The sequence below is a fragment of the Plectropomus leopardus genome, chromosome 1 (assembly GCF_026936395.1).
Source record: "Plectropomus leopardus strain MGB_pleo_1.0 chromosome 1, ASM2693639v1, whole genome shotgun sequence".
NCBI classification, from domain to species: Eukaryota; Metazoa; Chordata; class Actinopteri; order Perciformes; family Serranidae; genus Plectropomus; species Plectropomus leopardus.
Genome location: NC_142176.1, coordinates 40,487,271 through 40,510,981, shown reverse-complemented (window position 1 = coordinate 40,510,981; position 23,711 = coordinate 40,487,271). Strand labels below are relative to the sequence as shown.

Genomic DNA, 23,711 nt, shown 5'->3' with positions numbered 1-23,711 from the left:
TGTAATACAAAGCGTGGAAGGTAGAAATACACAAACTAATTAAAATACTTGATCAGTGCTTCAGGGTCAACATTTTCACCACAAAAACAAAAGAGTATCTTACACCTGCTATATAATGTACATTTTTTAATAAATATGCCTCCATGTTCAGGCAGTAATAAAAAATGTGGTGAGAACTAACTTGGAGCAAAATGGACACTTTTTTCCAATTAGAAGTGAAAAAGAAATCCATGAACACTTTTAATGCTCTGAAGGAGGCTATGCTTGACGCATGAAAAGCTCTAGTCATTTATTCTTTTGATGGCGTGGCACCTTTTCCACTTCTGAACTGATTTGGATTTTGGAGGGTGAGCACCCAACTGTAACAGACACTTGCTATCTTTTTTAAATTATTATTATTAATCAGTCGAAACTTCAGGTTTAAAGTTTTAAATAACTGTGTGATAATTTGAACCATTATCATTTTTAACTTTGTATTTTTATTTATTGATTTTTTTATTTAGTTTTTTTTTTTGCATGTATAAAAACAAACAAAAGACAAGGATAAAAAAAAAGGATTTAAAAAAGGTAATCCTAAAGCAACTCAATATAAAAATTTAAAAATTCTCTTAAAGAACAAACTGTTAAAAATTTCAAAGTGCTATACTGCCCTACCACTTCTCTATAATTCAGTTTACTCAAAATATAACAATATACAACTCACAATGATGTTATCATCTATATTTGCTGTTATTGCCATTTTCATTTATATTAATATTTGATAACTGAGTTCAATATGTTTTTGATTGATGCCTTGGTGTATTTGTTAGGTGACAAATAGATTTATTTTTCCTTTTATCTTTCATATTTTGAAGTCCTGACTCACCAGCTGACTGATGATAATGAGGGTGGTGTCATCAGTTAGTGAATCAGCTCAGGTAGTCAGCAGCACACAGGTCTTATACCTCCTTTGTTTGTTTCAAGTTTTTCATTCTTACTTGTTATTTTTGGATCATCATCACAAGTATCTTCGGACTGGATGGTGAAAATCAACCTGCTACAGTCAACATTTAAACACGGTAAATAACGCAACTCATCTGTTAGTTTCATGTGAAAGGCTAGTTGGAATCTGTTGGGTGTCAATATGTGGAAACAAGAAGCCATTATATTTACCGTATCATAATTTTAAACTGGTGTGTCATAACTGACAAACTCTCACATAACATTAACTCACCATGAGTATTTTTATAATGTGACATAATATTAATTTATCTGTTTTCATTTTCCTGGCAGTGATGGGCTTCCATATAATAGACAAGGCTAAAAAATCTAGTAGACTTTTCACATTATATTTTTGTCTTAAAACAATTGAATTTAACGTATTGTACCTTTTTGCAACAAGTCTTGTTTTTGCATGTGTGTATTTTACAAATTCCTGAGAATTTTAGATAAATAATCAGTCAAAAAACACAATAGCTTCAAATATATATATTTTATTTGTAATTCCTACACAGAGGTATACCAAAACACCCTGATACAGAGTGTGGGAATACAGACATGACACTCTCTCCAGAAATATTTTTTAAAAATTTAAAAAAAAAAAAAAAAGCAGAGAGGACAATTGCTGTTGATCAGTCAGTCATCCAAAACATTATTTGTGCTCATGTCTAGCCATGATTGTCCATTCATTATGGAGTGACACAGGTTTCTATAGTGACTTCACAGAGGTTTTTCTTGTTAGGCACTGGTGGATGAACGACTCAGATCTTTCACTCAAGTAAAAGTACACAAGCGTTGAAATTAAAATATCATTAAAAGATACATTATGCTGGATTTTCAAAGCAAAAAACAAAAGAATGTATGGCCATGTACAGAAGTAATCCCTCTCAATCATCACTTAAGAGCCACTCAGTGTGTGGTGGTGTGTTCATCTGCAGAGACTCTGCCCTCTGCCTGGACTGGATTATGTTTTTCTTATTCTCTGTGTTCTGTGTACTCCCACACAGAGGTCAGAGCTGTTAAAAAGTAAGCGAGCAGGTGCCAGACAGTAAGCAGCAGTCATCTGAGAGGCACAGTGCCGAAAAATACAAATATAGCCAAAAAGAGTGAATCTGGGGCTGGCTTTTACTTTCACTTTCACTGGTGAGCAAATTAACAAAGTAACAATCCTGCATAGTATGCCTTTTAAAAAATCGAAAGTAAAAGTACTAATAATGCAGAATGATTCTTATAATAATATGCATCATATCCCTGGATTATAATGTGTAGTTCATTAACCCTTTAAAACCTGGTTCGACATTAGTTTCCCTATGAGGTATTTAGACGCTTCATCTCCAATACTTGATACTCAAGGTCAATGTTAAGGTCAAGGTCAAATTATATTGACCTTGACAAATATTTCTTTAGCTCATTTAAAAACAACCTGACCTGAAAATGACCTGGAATTTAGTTTAAGGGTGAATTCTAAAAAAATGTCAAAAAGAAAGAAAAATATCCAGAAAAATAAATAATAAAACTGCAAAACTGCATTTCAAATTATGTTACAGGAAAAACAGATATTAATTATTTATGTGATTTTTTTTCCAAATAATTTTCTTGTTTGTTTTTTTAATTTTCTTTTTTTTCCAGATAATTTTCTTGTAACATTTTACTAATTTCCTGTTATTTTCTGGGCCCTGTGTTGGTAAGTTGCTCATTGCCCTCTCCACATGTTTTTCAAAGTAAATGAACTAATTTGTTAAAGTTTTAAAGAGTTAATGTATAAGCATCACTCATGTTTCAGCTGGTAAAGGTTGTTGGGCTAACTTAAATTCCTTCATATACTGCTGGGTACCATAATCTATAATAATAACCCAACATTTATTAGCTGAATTAAATAGAATGCTGCAGGAATGAATCCTAAAACCTGGAAATGAGTTAGCATTTCTGCACTTCCAGTCTCAAAGTGGTGTGTTTCTTAAAGATGCCGGCAATAACACTAGCTTAAGAGTGACTCACTTTTGGTTTCACAACATGAAATCAATCAGTAAATATCCCATTGAGAATTTTGAAGCTTTTATGACTTAAAAAAAGGCAGTTGGTAACAAGTGTCCAAATGAGACACCAGAACATCATCACGCCGAGCACGACTTTACAGCCTTGTCACGATGGTGATGACGAAGTCATGCATCTGTAGTGCAGTTTTTTCATAACCAAGCATTAGCTTTGTACTACTACTGATTACATGTATGCTTTATAGATCGTTAAAGTGGTGTTCAGGTATGAAGATTATTTTGCTGAATAAAACTCGTAATTATCATAAGCATTTATTTGCAACAGAGTTTATTTTATGCAAAAAATCAAACATCCAATGGGAAACCGGGTGACACTAACTTTGTGATTGGCCTATGTCATCCCTGCAGCACTCTATTGTGGGTTAATAATCTGATCCTGCCAAATAAACGCAGCCGAGTAAAAGGATCAGTGTTTGTCTCCTAATTGCAGTGGAGCAGAGCATAAAGCAGCATAAATAGAAAGAGCATCTCAAGTACAGTACTTGAGTAAATGTATTTAGTTACATTCCACCTCTGCTGTCAGGATAGCCACTCTGAAGATCATTTGGCACAGTCATTAAAGTGAACATCCATGATTCACAGTTTTTCCAGTTAAGTACAAAAATAAGTGGTAAGGCCTCTGGTTGTGCCTGGCGGGCCTGATCGTCCTAAAAAGTTCGTGTGTGGCCGGAACTCAGTCCTGATAACGAACCTCTGCTCTGAGCTCCTTTGTCACATAGTTGAGCAGCGCGGCAGTGACCTGCTGCTGGAGAGTGGCGTTGCCCATCACAAAGGCAATGAGCTGGGCCGCGTCCATCCAGTCCAGGTTGCCCAAAACGGCAACAACGTCATCGTAGAGCTTCTTTTGCTGGGTAGGTGGCAACTCCATGAGGATCTCAGGCAGAGCCCTGAACTGACCGCTGGTCAGCCAGGTGCCCAAGATACCGCCCACTGTTCCTCCTGGGAGACACAGAGGGGCCGTCACAGGTTCAGTGTAAATAAAGGCATGTACTACTCAGTGATACTCAACTAATGGCCTGAGGGCCAAACCTGCATGGCCCCTGATAGGGTGCCAGGTGTTCCCTCAACCATTTTGTAATTCACAATAAAAATAAAGTGATTCACATTATTTGTACTTTTAGTATACATAAGGTGCCAGAGTGAATAAAATAGCATCAAAATAGAGCTTGTTTATCAAAAAAAGTGCCAGTGGAGAATTCCCTGCACCCCCTGACAGAGGTCCAACTAAGCCCAGAATGTCCTGAATCCTAGAAACATCCTAAAATACAACAAATGTCCTAAAATCCTGTAAAAAATCCTAAAATTCTGCAAACATCCTAAAATCCTCAAAATGTCGAAAAATCCTTGAAATGTCATCAAATCCTTGAAAATTTCCTAAAATCCTTGAAAAGGTACGAAATAAAAAAAAAAATCAATGCTTTGGGATGGGCCAAGGCTATTCTTAAATTTAGCTGTGCTTCCACACAGCCAAAAATCAATAAATATTGCATGTTTAAATGTTGCAGAGAAATGTAGGTTGGATTTTAAGAGGTGACACTATGGCTGGTACTGTCAGTTATAACGTAATAAAAAAATGGTGAAAAATGGCCATCACAATTTTACAGAAGCAATGATGACATCTCTAAACAGATTTTTTTTTTTGTCCAACCTAAAGTCAAAAAACCCAAAGACTTTGAATTAACGATGATATAAAACCAAGAAAAAAGCAACAAATCCATGTTGATTAATTTTCTGCCTATCAATATCGTAGCAGTGAATAAGACTGAAGAGATGGCAGGTATAAATTTTATAGATCAGACAGTTACTTCCAAAATGCAGGTCAGAATCACAAATATTCAGTCTTACCCACAGCGATCCCCATAGGTCCAGCGATCAGCCCGCATACAAAGGCGGTTCCTCCTGCCATCGCTGCTCCTTTGGCAGAGTTTTTCACTGCCACCTTGATCTGATCGTGAGCCGATATTTCGCAGCACAGACGCATGACATCGTCCACTCGTGGAGCCATCCCTGCGTTTAGACACTGGCATGACAGCAAAGAGGACGGTCAAATCTACTGTACATTAGAAACTTAGAAACACCCATCTTTAAGCCAGATTTTGTCCTTGCCAAATTAGGATACAGCAATAAAAAGTCAAATCACATTTGTCTGATATAAAACTAGTTTTGTACAGCCTGACTTTTAACTTCATACAGATACTTAACTGCATCTAGTAGCAGGCAGCAATGGAAATAAAGTGAAAGCCTGATTGTGATGAATATAAAAACAAAATCAGATTGACCCATTAAAAACCTGGGCAAACTGGTTTGATTTCTTTCAAAAACACCGGAAGAAGGCAATGAGAAGCAGAAATCACCCAAAAAATTGTAGAAAAATAAATAAATAAATAAATAAAAATACAAATACGAGAAAATATCTAAACATTTGCAGAAAAAAAGAAAAAATGATGGGAAAGTATTAAAATAAAAACCAAAAACAACAAAATGACTTTAAAAAAGGTTCAAGCTTAAAAAAATGTTTTGTTTTTGAAAGAAAATCAAACTAATTTGCTCACAGTTCAAAGGTTTAAATAGCTGTGACAGGTGTCTGAACGCAGCACAAGAAAAGTGATGTCAATCCAGGTTTCAAAGGTTTAAACTGACATATCCGGAAATTCTAATTACTTATTATAATGAAATTTTGCCCCAGGACCACGTACAAATGGCACTTTCAAAATAACCTACAACAGACCTCTTTGAATCGAAGACTTTTTGGTGTTATTCTCATGTCTTAAAATACATTTTGACAAGTGGCCCTCTAAAAGACAGGGCCACATAATTATGTGGTAATGCAAGAACCACCTTAAGTTGTTTTTTTTTCTTTAATGGTGCAAATTCCAATATGAAATTCGCCATTAAATAAATGACCAAAAATGCATTGACATCCAGAGACCCTGCTGCTTTTAGGCTGTTGCCAGTCTATAATCCAGCCTAAATGGTTATCATTTTTGCAAACAAACAATCCTGTAAGTTAGAGGTCAAAGAAGTCAATTTTGCCAACAATGGCCAATGCATGCATGCTGCATGTTGATGTTTATGGAGTAGTCATCATACTGAAAGAGAAAGTAAAAAAATGTTTTCAATAATGTATCTGCTTTTAGATAAATGATGGGCAAACCCTTATCTGTCAGTTACACTTATACATCATGCACTTTGATCAATAGCATCTGCAGGGCGCTGTCATTTTTTACTGTCAAAGTCTACACAGAAAGTTCCACATATTGAAGTAGACAAATAAAAGTATGCTATTGTTTCACCTGGAAGACCCACCTGCTGTGAGAGAACTACAGAGAACAAACGAGAGATGCATCACTTAGCACACATCGCTCAGGATTCATTTGCTTTCACTTTTACTTAAAGGTAAATTCAATGTCACCTGAAAACAACATCCACAATTAGATAAATAAATAAAAACGTAAATAAATGAATTAATTCACTCTCACTGGCGTTCACTTCTAGTTGAGCTGAGGCACTTCAACTTTAAGTCCTGTGCTCTATCTCTTTTATTTTATTTTGTACTCTTCTTATCATATTTTAATAGTTTCTAGTTGTTTTGTCCTTTTCTTTTAGGATTATTCAGCACTTTGGTCAACAACGGTTGTTTTAAATGTGCTAGCTATATAAATAAAATTGACACTGACAAATAAATAAATCACTACAGACATAAATAAATTAATGAATAAATTATTACAGACATGAATAAATAAGTAAATACATAAATGTACTAGCATTTGCAAATGTCTTTCTCTAGTAAATGCATTTCACCAAAATCAAATATGTTTGGAGAAATCTTGATTTGTGTTAAAATGATGTAGGCTAATTCTTTTACACTTCGAGTGAGCCGAACGCCCACATGACTGTCGTCGATTCGTAAAAGTCAAACTGTGCGCATCGTTAATGCTTGCTAACATCCACCATTACTTATCTGTTTTAAAATACCGGCTTTCTGAGTGCACTTTGGTGTAGGGTCGCTGTTACTCAGCCGTGTAACGTCCCTGCTCTAAACTAAGCTGAACTGTTCACTAACTGAGCGGAATGACATGTTATATGCCTGTTTCTTACTTTTAAAAATATGTTTTAACTATTTAGACGGTAGATTAACAGCGACTCGATGACGATCCAACACACACTCACGTCTCGTTTCTATTTCAATACTGAACAGAATATGACTTTAGCGCCTAGAGACTCATTTCTTCGTCTCTATTTAAGCAGCAGAGACAAGAAATAGAAGACAATACCCACAAGACGTTCCTTTAAGACTTATTTAATAGTTAAAATTACCTTCAGTCCTGTCCTCGATGTTTCCGTTCGCGTGCAGTCGGCTTCTCTCAGACCGTACTCTTTACACTGTATGGCGGGATTGGTTGGCTGTTATCCCACTTCCTGCTTTCCAAAAATATGTCAGAGGTTTTAAACAAGACAATCGAGACAAGATGGTTATTTCCAACCAAGCCTATATTTATATCAAACTTTTGTAACGCCCAAAAAATCAAATAAACCAATGAAACATGCTATTATTTCTTTATGCGCAAAATGTTAATTTAAAATGAACATTTTTATGAGTTAGCCAATGAGTCATCGAAGGCAAAAACACTAAAAATAAAACCTTATTTAACTTTGTCAAAACTTTGAAGCTTATATATCTCTAAATAAAAAAATAGGTGAACCCACATCCCTCATGCTCGTCTTTCGGTCATGGAGACAATGTTTGTTTTGACTTTACTGCACAGGATGACTGGAAGAGGGAAAGGGGATACTCTACCAGCACGCGCATAATATAAACGACCGGTAATAGGTGTGGGAGGAGAATTATCTACAACTGTTTTGGTCTTTGAAAAAAAAATCAAACTCTTTAGAAATTAAGTTTTACACTGAGTTAGCTAGATTGACGTTACTTGTTGTAACGTTAAATGTATAAAATAACTTTTTTAATTTTCAGTTTTAACAGAAGAAGTTCTCTTGTGTTTTCTCCAGCTTTCCTCGCGCTGCTGCCTCGAGTGTTTATGGGGTTGTAAACATACTGTATAACATTAGCGCTGTCCATTTTTGACACTGTCCGCCCAATAAATAACTTGCGTACATTGCGTTATTTTTAAATTCGTTTACGGCTCCAATTCAAGTTACAGCTTAATAACACTGAGCCAGGTTCACACAAATTTGAAATATATGAAAACCAAAAATGTTTTCGTCAACATTAAAATAGAGGAAGTGTGATGCGGGGAGTGACGCACGCTCGCACCGCCTCGTTGGGCGTGGTTTTGGTGACGTGTGAGAACACGGGGAGGACTCTCGCCGATAAACAACTTTGAGATCAAAACATCTCTGAAGAACAGCAACATAACGGGATCGTTTCTGCTCGACGACCACACCCGAAGACAAAGATAACCTTTCTCTGATTTTGCAGGTACGTCTGAATATATTTGTTATTCAGCTATGATCGATACTAGCCTGATACGAGCCTTGGATTTCATCTGTCTTTTGTTCTCTAAGTACAATCCTCTTAATGGCTGTGTCCTATGTCTTAATGTATGTTATAGCAGGGCTACGTTCTTCTCTCCCCAAATCTGTGCTGTGATTATAATAAAGTAGCGCTGATCTGTGAGCAGGCAGTCAGCTGTTGTGCTCCGCGGCGGGATATCAGGTTGGAAAGGCCTGCAGGGATTATGTCTGTGTTTACAGGGAGGCTCTGCTGACATTAGATTCTGGACAGACACTGACAGCCAGGCAGGAAGGCATCCAGACACTGCGGGGGGGTGGGGGGCACGGCTCGATTTATGCATCTATGTTTGTCTTAGGCAGCAATACTTGTAATATTTGTGTACTAAATTATGGTTTAATATGGCTACATGTATTTTGGCATATACCTGATACTGTGAACAGATAAGAAAACAAAGGCTTGTTGTTTTGGTATGAAAAATTATTTATGATCAGCTGGCATAAGCATTTGATAAGTACCTGCATTTAACCTTTACACACTGAATAGGATAAATAGAATGAGGTCATTATTTGATGATCACTACTTTGACTACTTTAACCCTTTGAAACATGAACAAGTTGGCTTAATTTCTTTCAAAAATATGGGAAGAAGTTACAAGTAAAATTATCTGACATTTAGAAAAAAATTAAATGTTTTTTTTAAGTAATAACACAAAAAATAAAAATATATGAATAAAAGTTATTATTATTTTGACTGTTAATTATTATTATGGTTGTTTAGACATTTTCCCTTTTTTTCTTCTTCTTCTTATTGTCCAATTAATTTTATTTTTTTTAAAAACTAATTTTTAGTGTCATTTTCTTTCTTAAATTCTTGCTAAATTCCTCATTGCCTTTTAGCCATGCTTTCCAAAATAAATCAAGTTCCAAAGCTTTAAATACATGTGAATACTCTGAATGCAGCACAAAAACATGTTATTACAGACTTAAAAGGGAAAACTTATTGTAACAGCAAGATTTCTTAGTGTTAGACACTGAAATACAGCATTGTGATAGAAATAAGAGTAATTTTAAGAGTCTAAAATATGTTTGTAAAAGAATGGCACTGGAACCTGTGTCAGGGACTAACAAACAAACCTGCAGTGTTGATGTAGATTTCACAAAGCCTGAAAGTGGAATAAAGGTGACAGGGTCACCTGTTTGGGACAAAAGTTCAAATAGCTGCAGCCTGAGGACACGATTTAAAGTTCCTCACCCTCTGTAAGGACATCAAACAACCATCACAGATTATATAATATTGCTGCAATCAGTGTAATTTCAGCCTCTCTCAGCTGTTTGAACTGACCCCGTGACTCCACGTCACAGTGACGTAACCCGACAGGCTGTTCAGGTTTCTGGCGCAATGGAAGCTAGTTGTTATGTAGAGCAGAGGTGTCCATGGAGGACAGGTCCTGGGGATGTTCAGTGGGACAGCCTCAAGGGGGAGCCATTTGTTAGCAGACACAAGCAGGGAGGAGATTCAGATGGAAAAGGTTACTGAGATTAACCCTTTGAACATACATAAACAACATTACATTTAAAATTATTTTACGGTACAATAATTATTAGTAAGCACTTTTTTCATTTCATTTCCATGTTTGTTATTTGCATGTTTTGTTTTTTTTTTACTTTACCCCCCCCTTCTTTTAGCTTCTTTTTTTGCAATTTTTTGGGGTAATTTCTTAAGTTGCTCATTACTTTTTACCTATGTTTTTGAAAGACATTAAGTCAATTTGTTTAGGCCTCAAAGAGTTAAGTCACATTTGCATTTGAAATATAATTTAAGTTGTCATCTGGGGCTTTCTTTTCGTTTCACCGGCTTGCTGTTGTTCATTTACAGATTGAAGTCGAGTCGTAAAGATGATCGGAAAGATTCTCTCTCATCTGCTGGGGAGCGCTGAGGAGGACTTTGAGGCAGCAGGTGACACGTTTGAGGAGCTGCTGGAGTTTGAGGAGGGAGGATGGGTCATTGTTAATCTCCCAGGTGAGAAACAGCACCTGCCAGTTACACCAGATACGTTATTCACATCTTTATCATTAAAAATGGCTCAGTGAGGGTGCAGCTTATACCGGGTTGAAAACAGAACAGTTTGAAGTGAAATGTTGTGTGTACAGAGAACGGGCCTCTCTCAGCTCCTGAGGTGGATCCCCTGGAGAACCTGCTGATTGAGCACCCCAGCATGTCCGTCTACCAGATTAGACGCAGGGTGAGCGGCACAGAGGAGGAGGAGCTGAGCTCTGATGAAGATGAAGAGGAAACCTCCAGGTTAGTTTCTATCTGCACACACTCCAGCTCACAGACATTAGTCTCAGAGCTTGAACCCAAAATGAATAACCACTGACCAAAAGATGTCTATTAGTTGCCACAGCTCAGTACCATCCTTTTGTGAAACTCATGAGAGTTGCATGTTTAAACATTTAAAAATGGGACCCAAGACTATTTTAGAAGCTTAGAAGAACATACAGAGATCTATTAATCTGTGATGCCAAAACACAGAGGATATTTGCACTAGTAGATAAAGTAAATTACACAAAATGTTGTATACATGCAGTGACAGAAGAAGCATTTGCTCCCATATCTAAGCGAAAAATAGCAATACTACAATGTAAAAATTGCCAATTATGAGTAAAAGCTCTGCATCCAGAATCTCAACTAAAAACATTAAATGATTATTAATAAAATACACTTCTAACCCTTTGAAACCTGAAAAAAATTGCAATGAGCAACCCAAAAAATGAGCAAGAAATTAATAAAAAAGGTTACATGAAAATTACCTTAAAAAATAGGTTGGCGATAACAGCTTTCTGGAACATAAGTTTAAATGTACAATAATGATTAATATAATTTGATATTTTCCCTCACTTATTTTTCAAGTTTTTACAAATTTCTTGCATTTTGCAGGATATTTCCTGTCAAAAAATCTTTTTCAAATGAAATCAAACCAGTTTTTCACATTTCAGAAGTTTAAATGCATATAATGAGAAAGAGAGAGAGATTCTTTGTTTTTTGTTTTGTTACTTTTTTAACCTTCTATTCTTTTCAGGTAATTTTTCTATTCTGACAATATATATATATATATATATATATATATATATATATATATATATATATATATATATATATATATATATATATATAAATCATTTTTCTGTATTCCTGTTGTACCACAGAGAGGAGTTTCAGTTAAATGTCATTGTACAGCTGTTAAAAGACAAAAAAGGTATTCTCTTCTCTTCATTCTATTCTATTTCTTGTAACTTCTTCCTGTAGTTTTGAAAGAAAATAAGCCAATTTGCTCAGGTTTCAAAGGGTTAAGAGTGTCCTGACATTTAGCCTTTCAATATTAAATTGGTTTTCAATATAAGAGCCAGGGTGATTATTATGAGAGATAGTTTTTTTGTTTTTAAGCTAATGTTTCAGTGACACATACTTTCACACTTCCCCTGTGTCTGTCCAGGCCAGCGGCAGTGAGGCGGCACATATCGTGGCGTCTGGCCGCCTGGGGGATCCCTCTGCCCTGCAACGTCCAGCTGCTGGCTGTCCAGAGGGCCAGGGCCCAGGCGGAGCGCAAGAAGATGAGCCGCAGCGCCCTCCACAGGCAGAACCTCGCCAAGATGCGATTCTCCCCAGCAGAGAAACGCTATGGCCACTTCAAGCAGCCCTGCCAGCGCCTCTACAACTACTGAACGGGCGCCGTGGACCTGCCTGTGAGAGGGTGTGTTTCAAGTTGCCTCCACTGCAGCCCAGCTGTGCAGCACAGTGCCTTGACTCTGAACCACTCAGGTTTTTCACCATTGTTTCACCTCAGCACGGTTAATTCTGCACATCCTCCGAGGCAGAGCATGACATTCACCACTTCCTGTGCAGCAAAATGATCCAGCAAATGAACCACAGCACGTTTTTATTCAGATTTTAATTCAGGCCACCTGCAGTGCACCCCTCACATCTGAAACCACTGAGAACAACCAATCTCCTGACATCCTGAATGACGACGTCGCCCCCTCAGCTGGGGGCCTCAGATAGTGACACACAGTTACTGTCAAATAAAAGCCTTTGTACATTATCACGTGAGAACAGCTGAGTGTTTAGATTAGACATAGAGAGCAGGGGTAGGGCTTATAGGAAGTGTGTGAAAGTGTGTGAAAGTTATTCTGAAGGTGTTGTTACTGTGTTACACTGATCCAAATATGAAAACCTTTAGAATATGTTGCGCTCAATTAATAGACAATAACGCAGTTGGATTATAGCACATTTTGACTGGTTTTATCCAGTTAATAATGTGCATCGGAACCTTTAGACGTTCTTGTGACAAGTGTATTAAAGGTAATTTCATACGGCGGTGACCTGTACAGTATTCATGTCCTGTGAATACATATGTGAATTTCCTGCTTTTGGGATTAATTACAAAAACCACTGTTCATGTTTTGTATTGAGTTTACAATTCTGTACTTCTTTTGAGCGAGTGCTCACTTTTTCCATGTAACACAAATTGTTCATTTAAACGAGTGTAAATACAGTTAAATATGTTTTTTCTATTTGTGTGTGTATTTATAAAATGTACAAAAAAAAATAAAAATCTGGTTTTGTTAAGGTGGTGGCTATGTGTGTTTAATATCACAGTTCAGACAGTAACATGTTTAATGCACCGAGGTGATGACAGAAACTTTTCTCTCTCATTTTCGGAGGTCACGAATCTTTCCCATGAACCTCTTCACTCGCTCAGGGTCGACTGCGTTGGCCCAGTGGCCGCCCTCCTTAAAATGAGAACCGATGATCATTCCATTTGTGTCCAGGTAGAATTCAATGTTGTCACAGGTCACTCCAGAACCAATCAGCACTGGGATTCTCACAGACTGGGAAACTTCTGCAAAAGCAATGAAACCTTTAAAAATAGTGTATTTTTACAAAACTAAAATGTTCATAGTTACACAAATCCATGTGACAATTTCAAGTTTTTAAAAACAATATCTATTAAAAAATGTTCATTGGGAAAAAAAAGTATTTCCAGGCATACAAATACTTTATTTCCTACCCACGTCTCACCTGTACATGAACATGGACGCATTTTAAAGGAATACTTTATCCACAAAATGTTTAAAACTCTTTTCTAGGTACTCAAAGTGTCTTTTAGTACCTAGAAAAGTGCTATATTCGTCCCATATATTACTATTATTATTATGTATCACTCACTCACCCTGTGTTACATCGAATCTCTGGAGAAGACTTATTTTTTTCTCACATGTTACCACGGTGAGAGAAGAATCCAAAAACTGAGAAAATTCTTCACAGATGAAAGAAATCACGCTTAACAGCAGCTAAACTATATCATAAGATCTTTCCACAAACTCTCGCACAACTCATGCAGTAAAGTCCAAGTCTAATTCATCCAGTCGTATGCTCAGTACTTCCCACACAGGCAGCTTGGGAACTGAACAGAATTTAGAAAGTTAAAGGTAGTTCTGCTCAAACTCCACTGACAAAAACTGTGATTTTACCTTGTTGAACACAGGAGCTGCTTCGTTTGTTTGGATTATTGTGTGACTTGTGGATCCAAACTAATGCTTTTAAATACAAAAGTCACACAATACCACAAAGTAACTGATCAATGCAGCAATAGATCAGCAGCTTCTGTTCTGTTCTGTTAAGCAAGGTAAAATTACCAGGGCTGGACTCAAACATTCGGGTATTCGTTAATTGGGTAGGTATTCGGTTTTCAGTTTAGATATTTATTTCTTTTTTGAAGAGGACACTATATAGATATCAGTGTTTGTGATGCTGCTGCTGTACCTGTCACACACACAGTGACAGGAATGATCATTTTACCCAACGCTTATTAACGGATTTATTGACTGAGTCGAGCTGTTTCTGTGCCAGTGTGAGCAGCTGGAATGCAAATACGTGAATTTCAATATCTTACAATTTCAGGACCATTTCAGATGCACAACAAAATTCAACAGACTAATTTAGAACACTGGAAACAGATTATTGTATTACATAAATGTCAGAGTTATTTAACTTTATAAACTAGTACTACTATTACAGAGTGTCACAGCCGCTGACAAACAGTCAGAGCACCAAGCTCGCTCTCATGTAACACTGCAGCTCCGTGGTGCACCGTGTCTCTCTCGCACCTGAAACTTTGGTCCCATCTCCCTTATCCGTGAAGCACACGGTCTCTCCCTCACTCACGTGTCGGCACGGTCTCGGCCTCCTAATCCCCCCCTTTGGAGCCCAGAAAATGGTATACAGGACAGCTCTACAAATGAGTGTTTTTGTCAAATGGAGTCCAGCTTTGAAGAGAGCACAGATAAGTTTCTGAGATTTTACGACTAGATACAACTAGATAAATGAAACCTGGATTATAGATTTAGTTACAGTTAGTTATATTATTGATATAGTTTTACTGTTGTTTACAGTTGGACCCCTACGACTTCAATTCACGAAGAATTTAGTTGTTTTTGGATTCTTCGTTCACCATGGAGGCATGCTGAGCAAAACAAAGCTGTCTTCACAAATTCAATGTAACGCAGGGTGAGTCAGTGATATACAAATTGTCATTTTGGGCGTGAAGTATTCCTTTAATCTGTTCAAAGAAAATCAACACAACACAGAGTTACAAACACACGTGCTAAACTGCAGTTGAGATTTATGGTTATGTCAATGCAGCTTGCCCCAAATAAAATCTGGGCCTTTCCATGAATGCTAATGTTGATGCATGTGAGCTGCAGTGTGTGTCGTGATGGTGAGAGGAGAGTAAACCATGGCAGGCTGATACACCCGCTGAACTTTGGACAGAGCTGGCTAACCTCCACACCGGCATGTGAGCGTCACTATCATTCTGTCTGATCAGCGTCTGCATGTTTGTGTAAGCCAGAGAGAGCATGCACATGTGTGTGTGAGGGGAACAGATAGGGTACGGTGTGTGTCTTATGTGTGTTGGTGCACTCGCGTGTATGAACCGGAGGCTGAGTGCTTGTTTAGCTCCAAGTGTTTACAGTCTTGTGTGTCCTTTTGGAGACTCGGCTTAAAATAGCAGCCCAGGTGTTGCTACGAGAAGGGCATGATCCAGATTTCAGACTCACTGACTCTCAGCATATACATGGAGGGGGCCTTTCGCCGCTCCTGGCTGGCCGCACTGATTAACCCTTTGCAACCTGAGCAAACTGGCTTGATTTTTACAAAAAACATGAAAAGAAGGCAATAAGCAACTTAACAAGAGATTACCAGAAAATTAGCAAGAAATCGGTAAAAAGTTGCAATAAAATTACCCAAAGTTAGCGAAAAATAAAAATTCAAAAAAAAGAAAGAAAAGTAGCAGGACAAAAACAAGAAATTAATTTTTAAAAAGTTCTCAAATATATTTTAAAAATCAAAAATATGAATAATATAATTTTATATATAATTATAATAATTATAAAAAGTTTTCTTAGTATTTTTCAACAGGTCATTCTCATGTCAGGTTTTACCATATTTTTGTTCTGGTTTAGAAAGAAATCAAACCAGTTTGCTCATGTTTCAAAGGTTTAAATACTAAAAAATACTAAATACTAAATACTAATACTAAATACTAAATACTAAAAAAAAAAAAAATTAAAAAAAAAAAATTAAATACAATTTACAATTTCACCTTTTGACAGTACATTGGAATGTATCATGTGAAATGTTGTTATTTTTTAACTAAAATTATAGCTGTCAGATGTTTTTTGAACACGAGTCACAGAAAACCACCTCACTAAAATGTCATTCAGTGTAACAGCAGCTTATACCCAAAGAAATCGTGTGAGGCACGTTTATAGCTACATAAATTAGATAACATGTTAAACGACACATTATGAGAATCACAGGTCAACCCCCCAAAATTATTACTTTTGATTCTACTTCTTTATACTTTGCCAACATCATCACAAACACCAAATTTTATCCTATCCGTCAACAAAAACGTTTTATAAAGAATTTTAGTTAGAAAAATGAGGTTTCTTACTTATTGATTCACATAAGTTGAATAATGTGTCAAAATAAGAATATTTTTCATCTTTACATAAATATTTCTCTAACACAGAATAGCTGTTTTGCTACTCTGAATGTCGCTCTGACAAAATGGCATAAAAAGTACAGAATAACTTCAGCATTCCTTTGGAGTCATGTGTTTTTTGTCTGTCCTGTGAAAACGAGTCCAATAATCACTCTGTTGTAGCTCAGTTTTGGTCTCCATCAACTTCTGAGAAATAACCTTTGGCTCTGTAGCACCTAAATGTTCCACTGCGTTCACCTGCTGGCAGTGTGTGTCTGCTGTTGGGCAGGTGGTGTACAATAATCACTGCTTTCTGAAGGCAGCTGCTTGCTGAAAACTGATACAAATGTAATGAACACCAGGTCTGACATGAGCCTCACTCCAGGACACATGAACTGCTAAGATGAGTGTCTTTACAGGCTATCATTACAGCTGAGTGACTGCACCATCTGCTGGACGGATGGTGCAGTGACTTCAAATGACAGACTTGGGGACTCACTTGCTTTTCTCTCATTTTGTCACTGTTAACCCCTAGGGACTGTTTGGTGCATTTTATGTGCTTTTCATTCTTCATTTTTTGATCATTTGGGTTGTGTTCATGCATATGGCATAAATTGATTGTGTATTTTTTAATCTTGGAATTTCCAGCTCAGCTCCTACAATAAGTCTAAAATACACTGTGGAAACAATTTTTTTACATTCATAGTGTAAAGTGCAAAAAAATGCACCCCTGAAACCCATTCAAATTGACATTTGATCCCACAGTCATCAAAGCATAAAAACATGCATTGTATTATTTGTGGGTGTCATTCTGAGATTTTGCCTAAGAATTTGTCATTTTTACTATTTTCCACCTGATAATATCATTTTTTACCATATTTGGCATATGGAGAAAATGCATGCTATTTCCTCTAGGTGAACTGTCACAATCAATGTTGCTGCAAATCACTGACTTATTCCAGACTGGGATAATTTTAAAAAATCTACTCTGCATGAAGTACATTGAAAATAATTAATTACTTGTGTTTTTTCATGTGAAAACAGCAGCATCATGACAAAAACCTGGCATTTGAAAGGTTGAAATTCTGAAAATGTATATATATAATATTCTATATTTAAGATTAGGACTGTAAAAAATAACTAAATGAAAAGTAGAAAATCATATTTATGTATATTTTTTATAGTCTGATTTTAAAACGTGCATTCTGTGTGCAGAGCAGTATGAGTGTGACACTGCACAAAAAAATAACATTGATAAAAATCAGTGTTGCTGCCAATCTTTAACACATCCCAGGCGATTTGTGATAATCAAAATAATAAGAATCTACTATGCATGTAGTATTTTGAAAATATTTCCTTTTTTGTGTTTGTTTGTTTTTTTAAATCTAAAAACATAGTGTCATCATGACAGAAATCTGGCATTTAAAGGGTCAAAATTCTGAAAATTAATGAATATTTGATATTTATGATTAGGACTGATGTTGGTTAAAAAGTGAACTTGATGAAAGTAGAACATAATATTAATGTGTAATATTTTTTTAAAGCTTGATTTTGAAAAGCTCATTTTGAGCGCAGAGTGATACAAGTGTGTGTAATATTAAAGAGTTAATTGAATACTTGTAGATTTTTAACACCATAAGGATTCTTTAAAGACATCGGTGTGTTGATGAGTTTTTGTGGCAGCACCTCTGAGCTCCTGCGGGTCAGCCTGCACTCCGGTGGCCGTTCCTGTGATGATGAGTCCATCTGAGAGAAAGAACTCAGCTGCTCGAGCCGTCTCTTCGATGCTCACATCTGATGTCAGGGCATGGGAGCTAAAAAAAAAAAGAACAAAAACACAAATGCAGTATACATACACAAGCACACACAGACTGAGTAAAACTAATTGAGGATAAAACTGAGACTGATTCTGGACAGTGGGCTTCATACTTCAACCAAGAGCAACAGCAGGGTGTCAATTTTGATATTCCATCAGAACTTCCAAACCCACTGTGTATTCTATTTCAAAATAGTTGTTTGTGAGAGTTAGTTCTATGGGAGAACCTACTAATGAATTGGGCTTTTAGACAGAGGTTACTAAACCATCAGCACTGGCAGAATGCTGGTCTGAGCCTGTCTGACTGATAAAAAATATTCTTTTTTATTTTCAAAAAAGTGAAGTTCTATCATGAATCTTTTTCTTACTCACAGCAAAGTGAAGCAGTAACCAATGTAACAGCTCAAAAGTAATCATATGTATACTCAGAAAGGGAATATCCCATCAGGAACATGGATTTGACCTTCTCTGCTGCATTCTTTTACAAAAAAAGTCCTTACATTATAATGAGTGTTTTGTTATCCTGCACAAGCCTATATGATTTCAATCATGTGTGATTATGTGCAATAGTACATCTGATGTTGTTTTTGTTTAGACCGATGTGTTTTTAATGCAGTGGTGTAATGATTGTTTTTATTTTAAGTGTGGCGGCACTATCTGTGCAGCACTGAGTCCAAGACAAATTTCCCCTATGGGGACAATAAAGTATATCGTATCGTAATTTTTACAGCATTAATTTTTACAGCATTAATTTTATTTGCTTGGAATCCTTCATATTGCCATTGGCAATGAAAACATAAAATCATACATTTATAATGCATAAATAATAAGACACTGGCTGAAATGAAAACAAAATCAAACTGACGCAAGAAGGAAATTCAGCTGCACTTCAGAGGAAATATACTTTAAAAAGGGAATGTAAAGCCAAACTGACAAGTGCACACACTGAAGATCCAAAAAAAAGTGACTGAAAAATGAATGCCAGCTTCATTCTTATACTTAGAACCCCCAAAATTACTAATTCTATTCAACTCTGAATTACCCATATCCCATCAGATAACATAAATATTGTACAATCATTACAAACCATTTATCAAAGCGTAAAATTTCTTTTTATTGTTGTTGTTTTCTTTTCTTTTTTAGGTTTTTCGTTTATCATGCTTTAAAATTTATTTTTTCTTAGTTTATTCTCCTCTTTTTTTCTGTTAATAATAATGTAAAATTGTTTATCTGATTTTGGGTATGTGGGTGTATGTATACGTTTAGTTAATTACAGTATGGGTTTCAATTAATAAGGACGCTGTGAACCAAAATTGAATGACTTATGGAGAAAGGGTGGGATTAAATAAGTCTGTGTTTCTTCGTACTGCTTTTTCAAGTATTTAACCCAATTAATCATGTGTTTAACAATATGTTTAGCTTTATGTTTTTCATTGTCTGTAAATGTGACTACCTGCGTGGTTCTCCTTAGTGATCAAACTGTGCAGTTGGTGACTGATCTTACCTGTGCTTCTTTTTGATGTCAGTGAAGATCTGCACATGTTCAGCTCCAATCTGCTTGCGAAATCTCAGCAGGTCCGCGGCGCAGGCATTCAGGAGACCCTCATCAGCCACGTGAGAAAAGACAAAACCCTCAGCCCTGATGAAATCCAAACCTGTCACCAAACAACAACATTAGAATGATGGTAGTCTGACGCACAGCACCTGAAGTCTCTGTTCTAACAACTTTTGCTGCAGTTGATCAGAGCCTCGTTCACATCACAACAAAAACTTCTTAAAGACTGAACCTGAAGCCAGAGCTACAGCCAAGGCCTGCTGGTTAGCAGAGGACAGTATCTGCACCCCCAGCGGCAGGCATGGACAGATGCGTCTCACAGCGCTGCAGACTGTAGTCATGCAGGCAGACACCTCAGGGCCCGCGGAGAACGAGTACGGGATATCATGCATGTTCTCAATGATCAAACCGTCCTGAAAGAGAGGTTTACGTGCACTTGTTACTGGCTCGCCCTGGAAGACTTCAAATGTGTCAGTAACTCAAACAATGTGCAATAACTTACAATCCCTGCATCAAGGTAGATTTCTGCCTCCCTGCATGCTTCTTCAGTGATTTGGGAGATTTTCATACAGCCCATGGGGGTGCCTTAGATATACCAGAGAATTTGGTTAAAACAGTACTAGATATAAAAAGTTATAGCTTCCAAATTTGCAGTGATGCAATGTAATTATGTGCATTAATTCAAGTACTGTACTATGTACACATTTTTCTATAAAAAATTACAGGACAGCTGTAATAGAGTATTTTTACTTTGTAATATTGCTACTTTTACCTGAGCAAGGAGACTAAATACTTGATTTACCACAGCAAAATGTAGATTTGAACTTTGAAGGACACAGAAAGAAAGAATCACCCAACAAAAAAATCCTCAAAATTATGAAAAAAATACCCCTAAAAATACCCCCTAAATTATAAATGACATATATGTTTATCGAAAAAAGTTGGCAATTAATTTTTCAGTCATTTGGCTAATCATACCATATCATACTGTGTGTATGGCATCGAGCCTATCAAAGGAGAATTTCTGTCACCATTTGGGACAATAAAGTTTATATATCTATCCATCTATCTATGTAAAGCTATATTTTACAAACTATTATGTTTTTATGCAAAAAAGAAATCTTAATTTTTCAGTAACTTGTTACCAAAGCTGGCAGAGAAATGCTGTCAAGTAAAAAGTACAATATTTCCCTCTGAAATGTAGTGGAGTAAGTAAGTATTAAGTGGCATTAAAGGAACATACTCACGTAAAGTACAGCACTTGAGTATATGTACTTAAAAGTTATCATGGTTAAATTCCCCCTCTGCTGGTTGGTGCAGTCTTAACTTACCTGGTAAGGCTTTAACATGGATCATTCCAATAACCACTGATTTTAGACGCCCAAAAAGATCCAAAAACTTCATGTTCCCGTTTTTTTTGTGGAGCAACCAGGGAGCTGAGAAAAAAATCTTGTTTTTTGTCTGTCCAAGCACTGGGATCACGTGACTGGCCAATGGTCAATCTGGTTAAATCAAACTAATTTTGAAATAATAAACTGTCATAAAAATCGATACCAAACCGGAAGTGCATTAAAGAAGCTATTTGTCTACTATTATCCGAACACTTGGATTAAAAAGCGCATTTAGAAGTGCAACAAGTTTGTTCATGGAAAAAAGCTGCGTGGTTGCAATGTGCTGAAATGGGCGCCCCGGTAAGTTCGGTAAAGTTGGAAAGATATTCACAGATTCGGACTTCCGGCATCAATAACTCATTAGTGATACGTTGTCAAAACATAAACGAGGCCTCTTTCCCCTCGTTGTAAGGTAGACAATGTGCTACAAGCCCAGTTTTATCAAAAGTAGCTGTCTTTCAAGCTGCAGAAATAACATTGGTGTCCATGAGCAGCCGGCTGTGAGACGAGTGGATAGGGACCGTCTGCAAATTGCAAAACCGCTACAGCAGCGAAGAGAAACACTACACAGATATTCAATAACTTCAGTCTTATACACTGTAGTGTCACCAAAATCACTGCAGCCTTCAACTGGCTCCTGTTGATCATACTACAACACTTGTTTTATTATATATATATATATATATATATATATATATATATATATATATATATATATATATATATATATATATATATATATATATATATATATATATATATATAAAATAAATTAAATAAAATATAATAATATCAATAAATATAATAAATAAATTTTATATATATATATATATATATATATAATTTTAAGAAACTTTATAATAAAATACAATAACTTCACCTTTATGCACTGCAGAAGAATTAAACTCTGTCCAACCATCATCTGGTTCCTGCTGATCATACTACAACACTTGGTTTGATTTTTTTTTTCTTTTCATAATTTTATGGATTTTTTATTAGAAATAAACTTCTCTTTTATGCACTGTAGTGTCACCAAAATCATTGCAGCCATCAACTGGATGCTGCTGATCATACTACAACTCTTGGTTTGATATTTTTTTAAAAAATCATAATTTTATGGAATTTTTATTAATAATAAAATTTAATAACTCCACTTTTATGCACCGTAGTGTCACCAAATTTACTGCAGCCATCAACTGGATGCTGCTGATCATACTACAACTCTTGGTTTGATATTTTTTTTTAAATCATAATTTTGTGGAATTTTTATTAATAATAAAATTTAATAACTCCACTTTTATGCACTGTAGTGTCACCAAAATCATTGCAGCCATCAACTGGATGCTGCTGATCATACTACAACTCTTGGTTTGATATTAAAAACATTTTTTCATAATTTTATGGAATTTTTATTAATAACAAAATTTAATAACTCCACTTTTATGCACTGTAGTGTCACCAAATTTACTGCAGCCATCAACTGGATGCTGCTGATCATACTACAACTCTTGGTTTGATTTAGTTTTAAAAACTCATAATTTTATGGAATTTTATTAATAATAAAATTTAATAACTCCACTTTTATGTACTGCAGTGTCACCAAAATCACTACAGCCATCAACTGGATGCTGCTGATCATACTACAACACTTGGTTTGATTTTTTTTTTTTAAAAACTCATAATTGGACAGAGTTTAATTCTTCTACAGTATGTAAAAGTGAAGTTATATGAATTTATTATTAATAAAAAATCCTACAGTACATAAGAGTGGAGTTATTACATTTTATTACAAATTAAAATTCCATAAAATTATGATTTAAAAAAAAAAAATCAAACCAAGTGTTGTAGTATGATCAGCAGCATCCAGTTGATGGCTGCAATGATTTTGGTGACACTACAGTGCATAAAAGAGAAGTTATTAAATTTTATTATTAATAAAAATTCTTAAAATTATGATTTTTTTAAAAAAATATCAAACCAAGAGTTGTAGTATGATCAGCAGCATCCAGTTGATGGCTGCAGTAAATTTGGTGACACTACAGTGCATAAAAGAGAAGTTATGAAATTTTATTATTAATAAAAAATCCATAAAATTATGATTTTTAAAAAATATATCAAACCAAGAGTTGTAGTATGATCAGCAGCATCCAGTTGATGGCTGCAATGATTTTGGTGACACTACGGTGCATAAAAGAGAAGTTATTAAATTTTATTATTAATAAAAATTCTTAAAATTATGATTTTTTTAAAAAATATCAAACCAAGAGTTGTAGTATGATCAGCAGCATCCAGTTGATGGCTGCAGTAAATTTGGTGACACTACAGTGCATAAAAGAGAAGTTATTAAATGTTATTATTAATAAAAATTCCATAAAATTATGATTTTTTAAAAAA

The 23,711-nt window shown here is 35.8% G+C and overlaps 3 protein-coding genes across 3 annotated transcripts; 1 reads left to right on the top strand and 2 right to left on the bottom strand.

Moving 5' to 3' along the window:
* Positions 1-1,456: 1,456 nt before the first annotated feature.
* On the bottom strand, positions 1,457-7,758 carry LOC121941756 (protein C19orf12 homolog). Its single transcript, XM_042484627.2, has 4 exons — positions 7,740-7,758; positions 7,350-7,451; positions 4,878-5,052; positions 1,457-3,971 (listed from the first exon to the last, which is right to left on the bottom strand). Exons 3-4 carry the CDS (start codon positions 5,035-5,037, stop codon positions 3,706-3,708), a joined length of 426 nt encoding a protein of 141 aa, XP_042340561.1. The 5' UTR covers positions 5,038-5,052; positions 7,350-7,451; positions 7,740-7,758; the 3' UTR covers positions 1,457-3,705.
* A 556-nt stretch (positions 7,759-8,314) lies between these two features.
* LOC121941748 (tumor protein p53-inducible nuclear protein 2) lies at positions 8,315-13,134 on the top strand. The gene is made up of 4 exons (XM_042484614.2): positions 8,315-8,472; positions 10,384-10,527; positions 10,659-10,809; positions 12,002-13,134. Exons 2-4 carry the CDS (start codon positions 10,404-10,406, stop codon positions 12,228-12,230), a joined length of 504 nt encoding a protein of 167 aa, XP_042340548.1. The 5' UTR covers positions 8,315-8,472; positions 10,384-10,403; the 3' UTR covers positions 12,231-13,134.
* LOC121941737 (uncharacterized protein F13E9.13, mitochondrial) lies at positions 12,648-21,808 on the bottom strand. The gene is made up of 6 exons (XM_042484604.2): positions 21,258-21,808; positions 20,429-20,511; positions 20,159-20,339; positions 19,876-20,026; positions 18,242-18,369; positions 12,648-13,408 (listed from the first exon to the last, which is right to left on the bottom strand). The coding sequence occupies exons 1-6, from the start codon at positions 21,328-21,330 to the stop codon at positions 13,218-13,220; spliced, it is 807 nt and encodes a 268-aa protein (XP_042340538.2). The 5' UTR covers positions 21,331-21,808; the 3' UTR covers positions 12,648-13,217.
* Positions 21,809-23,711: the final 1,903 nt, after the last annotated feature.